Below are 12,489 nucleotides of genomic sequence, written 5' to 3' on the forward strand. Positions count from 1 at the left end.
ACATGCCTGTCCTTCAAAATTTCCACCTCTTTGAACTTTCCCATGCAAAAGCTGCATATAGAGGGAAGGTTCTCATAAATAGTCATATATACATGAAATACAACATATATAGATTAATTATATTAAGCAACGTTGCTTACAGATATGTCCGTTTAGGAAAAAATGAATACTGAGCAGCTTATGAATTTCCAAAAAAAAATACTTGAACTGGCAAGGAATTATGGCATGGTGAAGATTCAAAAAATGAGAAACTGAAATAGATAGATTTGTCCAGCCATACATTTACAGTAATTCCAATGTATTTCAAAACCTCAAGGCAGGGTTAATCTCAAGGGTTAGATCAGAAAGATGTTTATAAACTAATAAGACTTCACTTTCATTTTCCTTTCAGGTCATATAACGTTATTGGTAACATGAATAAGGGAAACGACAGCTCAGTGACTGAATTTCTCTTGCTAGGGTTTTCTGTCTTTGGAAAGAAACCAACTCTACTTTTCCTAGGTTTCTCTCTTATATATGGCACGATCCTGGTCTTCAACCTCACCATCATGTCTGTCATCCTGTTTGACCGGACTTTACACAGCCCCATGTACTTTCTACTCTTTGCATTCTCCGCATCAGAAACCTGCAGCACATTTGCCACCATCCCCAAGTTGCTGGTGACCCTGGTGAAAGGCAGTCGATCCATTTCCTTTGTCGGGTGTGCCATGCAGATGTTTTCCTTTTCTGTATTTGGAGCAAACAACTGTTTCCTGCTTGCTGCTATGGCTTATGATCGGTATGTGGCAATATGCTGCCCACTTCAGTACCATATACTGATGAACAAAAGGGTTTGTACCCAAATGGTAGTGGCTTCATGTGTAACTGGGTGTATCATAGCACTGAGTATTAATACCCTCATTTTTAGTTTACCCTTCTGTGGGTCAAACGGAATCAGGCATTTCTTTTGTGATTTCCTACCTGTGCTGAGGCTGGCTTGCATTGATGAATCAGTCTTACAGTTGACTAACATTGCAATCATTGTTTTGCTGGGCACCCTCATGGTGATGTTTGTCTCATACCTTTACATCATTTATGCCATCCTAAGGATCCCCTCCAGTGTAGGAAGGCAGAAAGCCTTCTCCACATGTGCCTCCCACCTCACAGTGGTGATAACACACTTTGGGTGTGCATCCTTTGTGTATTTGAGACCCAAGTCTTCCTCATCGCTAGATCAGGACACATTCATCTCAGTGACCTATGTCTTTTTAACCCCTCTACTCAACCCTGTGATTTATACCTTAAGAAACAGGGACGTTAAAATAGCCATAAAGAACTTAGTTGTGCACTCATTTCGTTCTCAGAAACCGTGAAGAGAAGATATTTTGACCTTTTTGCCAATGCAAACATGCAAGTCCTGATTGAGAATGCAGTTGTTTAAGCTGTGGCTGTTCTTTGACATGAGAAATAAACTTCAAAACGTTTTAGGGTTGGGACCATGGTGTAGGAGATAAGGGTACCCCCCCCTCCCATACTCTCTGGTTCCAATCCTGATCATGTCCACCAATGATTGCCATTTTCAGTTTTCAAAAATACAAGGAATGTCAATCCGCACATTGAATATTAGGGGTAGTTCGTCCTTAGTTTTAAATAACAACATGCCGTTCCCTAATACAGTTTGCCAGTCCTCTGTTTCAGTATTTGTACCTGAATAAATATTTACTCAAAAAATCTGTATGCAGTAATTTGTACTCAAAGGGTTGGTACAAAAATGTGACCATTAAGATACATTTACACAAACAGGCTGATAAAATTTCATTGAGGACTTTTTAAAGAAATCGCAAATTCATGGACATATGGAGCGCTGAAGGGAGAGTCAATGTCTTGCCTTCAGATATTTGGTGGACTAGAACTGTCATCAGGGTAAACTGACTGGCCAGCCATGTCCTTGGCTGCTGTGGGAACTTCATTCTCAGACTGACTCAGGAGGATCCCCTCCCTTTCTGTGATATCTGGAAGCAAAGGGGTGGAGCCCTCTCCCAAGTCTGTTCTTCATCTGTCCCAAACACCAACTTCTGAATCCCCTCTCTCCTCCTGTGACAGACCCACCATGTCCCACTTGGCACCATGGGGTCCATAGCATTCAGTCACCTTTCAAAATATCCTGAATAAGGACGGGGGCAGGAACTTGATTCAGTTCACATTTTATGGTGAATGTAATTTGCACATTCCAAAACCATATTTTAGTTTCAAATGCATTTGCTGTTTTTGTATTTTAACTGTTTACAACTAAGTTTATTATACATCAGCTTGAGAGAGGTGTTTATGAGGACATTAGTAAATCATTCATTATAATACTGAAACACAGGAATCCTTTGAAATTCACACTTCGTTGAATTCTGCTATGTGGTTCTGCAGTCCAGTAATGTGTTCAGAATGAATATACTAGTATAAACAGTGCATAAAATGCATACATGGTACATTGTAAATTGTGTCTAGTAATCACAACTGCATAAAAAAATGTGACTATTAAGATACATTTACACAAACAGGCTGATAAAATTTCATTGAGGACTTTTTTAATAAATCGTAAATTCATTGACATATGGAGCGCTGAATTTAAGATTGGAAGAATGAGAGACAGAAATTGAAATTGACACAGAAGAATAGAAGAGGAGCATCTAATCCAATATCCTGTTCTCACAGTGGCCAACTGCAAGCCTCGGGGAAACCAGCAAGTGGGACCTACGCACAAGAGCCCTCTTCCCTCTTGTAGCTTCTAGCAAGTGGTATTCAGAACCATTATTGCCTCCCACTATGGAGGCAGAGCACAGCCATCAAGGCTAGTAGCCACACATAGCCTTCTTCTCTATGAATTTGTCCAATCATCCTTTGAAGCTGTCCAGGTTGGGTGCAAGAAGCCTTTAGAGCTCCCTTCTCAGGTAGGGAGGGGAAAACCTAAGATCCTCTGAGACCCAATACACACCTTCAAAGCTTCCCTTGGGGGTTCAAATATGGAGGCTCAAACAAAATTCCCATTCATTCAGACTTTATTTAGTAATGGTTTACAGGGCAGAATTCAAAGAGTCTATGAGAGCATTTCCTGTATTGTAAGATATATGTCATCTTAACCATTCATGCTCTACCCATCCGCCTTTTCCAACCCTAGCATCATACAATCTCTCATCCTACCACAGACCTTGGACATACTTACTCAACCCATTTTTCACTGTACATTTTAGAACCCTCCTTGTACTTTATATAGAGTGACTTATAATTTTAACATTCAGACGTTCGGTGTTAGCAGGATTAGTGAAACCCAAAACTTTTGTGGCCTGACCACACAACTGGTAAGACAAGGTAAGGATGGAACCAAATGTGTACAGGTGTTCTTTTGCTGCAACAGCACTCACTCCATGAAATTTGCAAATACAGGAGATGGTTGTGGCTTTTATTCGTCCTGTGCATCTGCTCAGAGCAAATCCTTGATCCCAAACTCATTCCGGCTGAGTGAGTCAAGGCAGCCCATGATTCTCTTAGGTCAATCCCACCTGGAGCAATCCAGTGTTTGTCAAAATGGAGAGGCAGTCAGGTGGTGAGGGGAATGGGAAGGAGATGATGTAGTCAGACAATCCCACCTGCATTGTCTCCCTCTTCCCCCACTACTTATTGCCAACCACATGTTTCATTAGGGCTTAATACCCTGGTGAACCTGGGCTAGGAGGGGGAAGTGAGACAAGGTCACCAACCACACTGAGTTGTATAACCCTGATTACACCTTCTCGGGTGGGGCAGGAAGACACACTGACCACATGTTCAATTAGAGCAGCCTTTTTCAACCTATGGGTCCCCAGATGTTGTTGGTCTACAACTCCCATCAGCCCTAGCTAGCAAGGCCAGAGCTCAGGGATGATGGGAGTTGTAGTCCAGCAACATATGGGGACCCACAGGTTGAGAACTGCTGAATTAGAGCTTAAACTGTTATGTTTTTAATTACAGCCTTTATAAAACTCCTGATTAAATTTAGGGTCCAGGTTGCCTTGGGTTCAGATCAATCTCAGTCAGACTGCAGCCTAATCATGATTCTTGAAATTATTTATTTCACAAAATGTATCTAATGTTTCATAGTAAAAAAAAAAAAACAAACCTCAAAGCAGTTTCTAAAACAATGGTTTAAAAAATCAGGATTGCCAAATTGGGCCATGGCCAGATTATGAGTACTGTTCACAGCCCTAGTTTTTAACCCCATGGGCAATTGAAAAGAAAGACAATTTATCTCTCTACAACTTAGGTGAGAAAGCAAAACTTATTACTGTTTAGGATCTATAAAAAGACACAGCATTTCAGTCTAAAATAACATGACACACTATATTTTTGCATTTTTTCTTTTTAAATGTGATAAACTTGGGGAATAAACATAATTTTAAAGAAGAAATAAATTCAAAACATTTATATCAATACTCAGCTTTATTGACCAAACCCTTCTCCTTTACCATCTAACTCCAGAGCAGAATTATTCTATCTAAGTTTTGCATACTCTGTATTATCCGAGGAATATGTTCCCAAGTGGTGAACCAGTGCTTATATTAATTGCATAGTATCAAAGTGGGGTCTCCCACAACTGCGGAGCTGCGTTATTCTAGCTGGAGGTAAGATACAGGAGATGGTAGCATCCATCTCTTCATGCATTGAAGCTAGTCTCCATTTAGTTTCAGTGCTCATTTTAAAAATGCACCAGGAATGGAGTTGCTCTTAAAGCCTGAGAGAGTAACAGAAGCTGCATGAGGAACAAGTCAGAAAATCTGCTTGTATTGGAGGGTTTCTTCAGTCCTATACCATCTGTTAGGATTAGACGAAGCATCTTTTTTACCTGTGTTATGTAAGAAAGTCTAAGAAGACAGAGATCATTTCTTTTCAAAGTGCTACTCAGCCTGAAAATAGGTGACAGGGGATGGTTCACTGCAGGAGACGAGGGAGAAATTTGGGCTTCTTCACACTTGAATGCGAAACGACATAGTTTGCTATTGTTAAAGCAATGCACAGGGCAAAACATACCTGTCCTTCAAAATTTCCACTTCTTTGAACTTTCTCATGATAAATCTGCATATAGAGGGAAGGTGCTCATAAATATCCATATATACATGAAAGACAACATATATAGATTAATTCTATTCGGCAACTTTGCTTACAGATTTGTGCATATTAGGAACAAATGGATACTAAACTGCTTATAAATTTACAAAATGACTTTAAAAAAACACTTGCTTGGTGAAGATTCAAAAAATGAGAAACCGATATAGATAGATTTGTCCAGCCATACATTTTCAGTAATTCCAATGTATTTCAAAACCTCAAGGCAGGGTTAATGTCAAGGGTTAAATCAGGAACATGTTTATAAAGTAATAAGACTTCACTTTCATTTTCCTTTCAGGTCAGATAACATTATTGGCAACATGAATAAGGGAAATGACAGCTCAGTGACTGAATTTCTCTTGCTGGGCTTTTCTGTCTTTGGAAGGAAACCAACTCTACTCTTCCTAGGTTTCTCTCTTATATATGGCACGATCCTGGTCTTCAACCTTACTATCATGTCTGTCATCCTGTTCGACCGGACTTTACACAGCCCCATGTACTTTCTACTCTTTGCATTCTCCGCATCAGAAACCTGCAGCACATTTGCCACCATCCCCAAGTTGTTGGTGACCCTGGTGACAGGCAGTCAATCCATTTCCTTTGTTGGGTGTGCCATGCAGCAATTTTGTTTCTTTGGATTCTCTGGAAGCAACTGTTTCCTGCTTGTTTCTATGGCTTACGATCGGTATGTGGCAATATGCTGCCCACTTCAGTACCATATACTGATGAACAAAAGGGTTTGTACCCAAATGGTAGCTGTTTCATGTACAATTGGATGTATCATATCACTAAGTATTAATACTCTCATTTTCAGGTTGCCCTTTTGTGGGCCAAATGGAATCAGGCATTTCTTTTGTGATTTCCTACCAGTGCTTAGGCTGGCTTGCATTGATGAATCAGTTTTGCATTTGACTAACATTGCAATCATGATTTTGAGTGGCATTCTTTCACTGGGCACAGTCATGGTGATGTTTGTTTCATACTTTTACATCATTTCTGCCATCCTAAGGATACCTTCCAGCTTAGGAAGGCAGAAAGCCTTCTCCACATGTGCCTCCCACCTCACAGTGGTGATAACACACTTTGGGTGTGCATCCTTTGTGTATTTGAGACCCAAGTCTTCCTCATCGCTAGATCAGGATACATTGATCTCAGTGACTTATGTCTTTCTAACCCCTCTACTGAACCCTGTGATTTATACCTTAAGAAACAGGGAAGTTAAAATAGCCGTAAAGAAATTACTAGCACACTCATTCCATTGTCTGAAACTATGAACAGAAGGCATTTTGACATTCTGTTAATGGACATCCAAACCCTGATGGAGGATGCAGTTGATTCAGCAGGGCCTGCTACTTAACATGAGAGGGTAGCTTGAGAGCATTTTACTGTTGGAAGAAAACTAAATCCCCTCCCCCACATTCTCCGGTTCCAGTCCTGATCACATTCCCCAATGACTGCTGTTTACAGTTTTCCAAAATACATGGAATGCCAATCCACACATTTAACGTTACATGTAGCTTGGCCCTGAATAGCACAATAATACATTTCTATAGTACAGCTTGCCTATCCAGTTCATCAGTATTTGTCCTTGAGCGATGAATATTAACTTAATGAAGCAGTACACAGAGATTTGTACTGTGAGAATTGCTGGATGTGAGTCATACAGAATATACTATGGAAATCCAACATATGTACATTTTCATTTTTTAATGACAGAATGGATGGTGTATAATTGTCCCTATTAAACTAGAATGTTGTTCCTAAGCAACGATACTTCTTCTTTTATCATCTAAACCACTGAGCCTAGGGCTTGCCGATCAGAAGTTCGGTGGTTCGAATCCCCGTAATGGGGTGAGCTCCCGTTGCTCGGTCCTAGCTCCTGCCAGCCTAGCAGTTCGAAAGCATGTCAAAGTGCAAGTAGATAAATAGGTACCACTCCAGCAGGAAGGTAAATGGCATTTCCGTGTGCTGCTCTGGTTTCGGTGTTCGGTTGCACCAGAAGCAGTTTAGTCATGTTGGCCACATAACCCGGAAAAACTGTCTGCAGACAAACGCTGGCTCCCTTTGGCCAGTAAAGTGAGATGAGCGCCGCAACCCCAGAGTCGTTTGTGACTGGACTTAACAGTCAGGGGTCCTTTACCTTTTACTGGCAATTTAAATGAGCCAAATGAAAAGTGATTTGGGCTTGCAGGATCTACTTTCCTTTTTCCTTTAACCCTGAGGTTGAACTACTGGAGCCAGATGTAAAATAATGGCAAGGTTGGAACCAGACATACTTTGAATTAAAGAACAGGATGCCTCTTTATTGTGCATCACCTTGAGAGAGGTATTTAAAATGTGATTAATAAATCAGTAATAATAATAGAACTGAAACACAGCAATCCTTTGAATTTTTCACTTTTCTGAATTTTGTGCTGTGGTTCTACAGCCAAATAATTGTACAAATTACATATACTAGTGTAAACTGTGCATAAAAATGACATTTTAGTGAAAATTGCTTTGCAAAATGTAGATCTTGGTCACAACTGAATGCAAAAATATGACTATTAATAGTAATTCACACAAACATGCAGATGAATTTTCATGAGGAGTATTTTTTAAAATGCAAATCCATGGACATGTTGAGAACTGAACTTAAGAGTCAACAAATGAAAAATGGAGGGAAATTGAAACTGACAGATTCACCCAACCCAGTGCTGAAGATGCAGCTTTTTGTTATGGCCTCTGAAAGCTGAACCATATTATTATGAGCCTCCTGAAAAGGGTAAATGAATGTATCAGTTTTTCCTTTGTATTGATGGTTAGTTTTATTCCATTTTAAACTATTGTTTACTCTGGAACCTTATGATGAAGAGTGGGTGAGAAATCTAATAAATAAATATAAATATGTTGTTGTTGTCATTGTTGTTGTTGTTAGAATCATAGAATGGTAGAGTTGGAAGGGACCCCAAGGGTCATCTAGTCCAACTCCCTGCAGTGCAGGGGGTTGTTGTTAGTATTCAACACAGGTTTGCTGTCCTGGGATCGTAAATTCACAAATGTATTTTATAGCTTTCTCCTGGAAATGTGATTATATAGGATTGCAACATTATTCTTCATTTTCAGATCATTACTAGATGATTACAGTGGAACCTCTATTTGCGACCATAATCCGTTCTGGAGGTCCGTCCGGAGGTCAAAATTGGTCACTGAGAAAGGTGTCGTTGTGCACAGGCGCAGGCGGCGATTACCCACTTCTGTGCATGCACAAACAGCGATCATCGCTCCTACGCATGCACGAATAGCAGCAAACTCACCGGTTACTTCCGGGTTTGCCTCGGTCACGACTTGGAATGACCGTAAGAAGAGGCATTGGTAAAGCCTCTCCTCCTTCCGGAGGGGAGGGATTGTGAGCAGGAACCGATTCCCACGTTACGCAGGGGGGCGTTCTGGCCCCTGCCCTGCCATTGTCGCTGGCGCGCCACGCCTCCCAGAAGGGCACCCAATCGGGTGGCAGCTCGGGGGCGTGGTTTAGCTGCTCAAATGCAGCCGCGCCAGCTCTCCCCTCCATTGTGCTGCTGATTTCCACGAGTCACCCACCCACCACTCCCTTTAGTGCGTAGCTGCTCGCTGGACCTTGCTATAGACCTTTGGTTGGTTGCCCTGGTTGCCCAGGGGGCCTGGTAGGAGTTTTTTCCAATTGGCAAATTGGCACCGGCCTCTTGGTTTTTTTCGCCTACCTCGTTGCAATCGTCACAACTTTCTTGGTATTTGGCGGTTAGGCATTGGAATGTGTTGTTGGTGTATGGAAGGGCAAGGTGTGGCCATCGCCTACCCCTTCACTTATGGGTATTCCGTTAAAGGAATCTGGTGGTCGTGGAACCTGTCCGATGCCCTGTGTGGCTAGGGGCCATGGCACGACCCCCGGTGACATCAGGGGAGAGCTTATAGTTGTATTTGCATCACCAGGCCCCGCCTACTGGTGGTTAACCCTCGTCAGACTCACCCCTCTCCGAGTGGGTGGAGTCAAAATTTGCTGTTGTCCAGTGTCTAAGCCAATACCTCTCACGTGCCATAATCAATAAAGTTGTGGCCTTTTCTAGCCCATTAACCTAATATACTGTGTCCATGTGTCTTTATTATTCCCAAGCAGGGGACGGGTCCTCGAATCACAAGCAGAGGTTTGACTGTACTGTGCATGTATTATTAACATGTCAGACATTTCCATGCTGAAGCAAGGTTGGGGACATGCTTTTATCTCTGCTGAATCTGGCCTTGCATCTCCTTCCTGTGACATCTGTGTGTTCAGTGTGCTTGTCTGCCATGGAACCCCAGCACCAGCACCTTCTTGCAAGTAGAGGCTCTGTGTGTGATTGACGCACCTATAGAGCCATGCATTGGGGTTCCTTTGAAGACACTGATGTTCAAAATAGGGATGTTAGAAAAATGAGATGCAGTGTCAAGGAAGGGGGACAGGTGTTAAAATGACAACTCTGCTCCAGTTTAGCATGGAAATACCCTACCGCCTCTCCTGGTATGTCCCACAGAGAAATTTACGGTCTGCAAATAAAAACATCCTGAAGATCCCAGGCCACAGAGAGGTTAGGCTGGCCTCAACTAGAGCCAGGGCTTTCTCAGCCGCGGCTCCAATCTGGTGGAACGCTCTGTCACAAGAGACTAGGGCCCTGCGGGACCTGACATCTTTCCGCAGGGCCTGCAAGACAGAGCTGTTCCACCAGGCCTTTGGTCAGGGTGCAGCCTGACCCCCTCCTCTGGCAATCTGCACAGAATTTTGCTTAATGGTTGCCATCAATTTGATTTTAATTTGATTTTAATTAATTTTATAATGAATGTTTTTAGAATGTTGGATTATTTTGATTGTTGTTAGCCGCCCTGAGCCCAGCTTCGGCTGGGGAGGGCGGGATATAAATAAAATTTATTATTATTATTATTATTATTATTATTATTATTAATGCCTGAAGCTATTTTCTCTCACATGGTGCAATCAGAAATTTGTTCCATTTGTTTTTCTTCTGCTTCCGTTTAATCATTTTCCATCTTGTGAACTCTTGGTGCACCTGATTGCCATTTGCAAACAATCTCTGGGGTGCAGGTCTCTGCAACTTCAGGACTGAACTATTGCTGTGTGGTATGTACTGTGCACCTGGGATTCATTAGAGTAAATATGAACTCTGCCTTTACACACAGGAGATCGTAGTGTGGTGTGTGTTTTTAACACAACCATAATATATTAATTTTCCATATATAAAATTAGAGAATCAAGTCTTGCATACAGATCATTAAATCAGAAGGCTTTGAAAAGTTTGTGTTCTCTTGCCCTCTTCCACACTTTCCATACAGTAAGTTCAAAATTATTCCCTAAGTATAATGTGTTTCACTAACAAATAGAGGGGTGGGATGACAGAGAATAGCCCAACTGAAGAAGCTCATAGCCTGGTGGATGAGCATAGGCATTGCACCCAAAGGGTCCCAGGTCCTTTCTCTTGAATCTCCAGGTCAGGCTGTGAAATGTTGGAGACACACTGTTTGTCAGTGTAGGCCAAACTGACCTAGATGGATCAATGGTCTGAATCAGTATAAAATAGTTAGAGATATAGAGGAAATCTGTTTGAAACATATTTATCCATGGAATTTGGCACTTCTGGCCATACTGGATTACTTCTTACATCAAGTATTCTCTTACAACCAAGCCACTGGTGCATTGTCACTTTAAAAAAAATTGCACAACTGATTATATTCAAAATTCTAAAGAAAATTACAGAGGGGGGAGCATGTTATATGTGTAAAAGAGTCAAACCCAATGTGGTACTATATTTTAACTATTAATATGTAAGAATTTATATACAGTTACAGGCTTTTTTGTATGCATCTGTTTACATGCTGGTTACTTTAGGGAACCTGGAGTGCATATGCATATAATACCCAAGAAATGTTCGTATTTTTAGTGGAACTGGGGGAAAGGAATACCTTCCTTCTTGACAAGAGCAAAGGAGCAAGAAAAGAAAGAAAGACTCATGTGGATAACTTCAGCATCAAGTTGTTCAGAAGGTTCCATCCCTAAAGGTAGTTTCCAGTGCTTCTGCTTTACTATCTACTTCTGAGTAAACTTGCAGAAGGCCTGCCTTCAGACATAAGGCTCGTCCACACTGACCTCTGCTCCACATTTCTAAGGACAGGTTCCGGCTTTCTGGGTCTGTATCCCAGCTCTTTGTTTAATTTTTGGCCTGCCGCTTTCTCCTTGAAAAACTGTTTACCACTGAATTGGAGCAAACAGCAATCCACAGAAAACCCAAAATGTCATTGCTCTGATTCAGCGATAAAGATTGGGTTTTCCTGGGGAAAGTTACAGAAACAAAAACAAAAAGTGCTCGGACACAGACCAAGAAAGCTTGGACCTGTGCCTAGAAAGCACGGGGCAAAAGGTAAGCCCTAAATCTCACTATTTTCCATACTGAAAGAAGAGGAAGCAGTGAAGAGGTTAGTAGGATGGATTCTATAAAGTTCTCAGACATGTAATGTTTCCACATTAATTTGATGGGGGCTGTTTTACAACCCCTTGCATGCATCTGCAGCGGAAAAGGCAAGCTTTTAAAATTGTGTGCCTGCTTTTTTAATTGATCCTGAGATATCCTTGAGTGTTAAGGTGGTGTAGTGTAGTGGTTAAGTACAGTATGGAGAGCCAGTGTGGTGTAGTGGTTAAGAGCGGTGGACTCGTAATCTGGTGAACCGGGTTCGATTCCCCGCTCCTCCACATGCAGCTGCTGGGTGACCTTGGGCCAGTCACACTTCTCTGAAGTCTCTCAGCTCCACTCACCTCACAGAGTGTTTGTTATGGGGGAGGAAGGGAAAAGGAGATTGTTAGCCGCTTTGAGACTCCTTCGGGTAGTGATAAAGCGGGATATCAAATCCAAACTCTTCTTCTTCTTCTCTTAAGTGGCTATTGGGACAAAAATGGGATGGGAGGATTTTAATCATGTAACTTTAGGATAGGGAGAACTCTGTTATTGTTACATTAATTTCAAATTGAAGCCTTTTTGTGTTTTGTTTTCTGGAACCTGTCCTGAAGCTTTATTGAATAGCATAATGAAAATCAGTATCAGTAAATGCCACTCGGGGGAGTTAAATAATAGGGAGGGTGGGGCAGGGTAACTTCAGTAATAACTGTGCCATTTAAAGAACCCTGTCTTGTTCACCAGTTTGACAGGGGCTAATTACCCTTCAGCATTCTTTCCTCCCTTTTCTTATACTCACAACCAGGGTGATTTAAAAGAAAAAGATTCTTATCCCACCCTAAGTCTAAGCTGAATTGGTGATTCAAAATATAGAACCAGAAGGCGGTGATTATTGTGCATTAGTCAGCACTGAATGTTTTGTGGT

The 12,489-nt window shown here is 41.6% G+C and overlaps 2 protein-coding genes across 2 annotated transcripts; both read left to right on the forward strand.

Annotated features, from left to right (window-relative positions):
- Window positions 1-413: 413 nt before the first annotated feature.
- On the forward strand, window positions 414-1,352 carry LOC308463218 (olfactory receptor 10T2-like; the record flags this gene model as incomplete). Its single annotated transcript, XM_080981416.1, has 1 exon — window positions 414-1,352. One exon carries the CDS (start codon window positions 414-416, stop codon window positions 1,350-1,352), a length of 939 nt encoding a protein of 312 aa, XP_080837542.1.
- A 4,080-nt stretch (window positions 1,353-5,432) lies between these two features.
- On the forward strand, window positions 5,433-6,386 carry LOC308471231 (olfactory receptor 10T2-like; the record flags this gene model as incomplete). The annotated part of the gene is made up of 1 exon (XM_080995153.1): window positions 5,433-6,386. The coding sequence occupies one exon, from the start codon at window positions 5,433-5,435 to the stop codon at window positions 6,384-6,386; it is 954 nt and encodes a 317-aa protein (XP_080851279.1).
- Between the last annotated feature and the right edge of the window lie 6,103 nt (window positions 6,387-12,489).

Source organism: Podarcis pityusensis (assembly GCF_964106645.2).
Source record: "Podarcis pityusensis genome assembly, chromosome: 1".
Lineage (NCBI taxonomy): Eukaryota > Metazoa > Chordata > Lepidosauria > Squamata > Lacertidae > Podarcis > Podarcis pityusensis.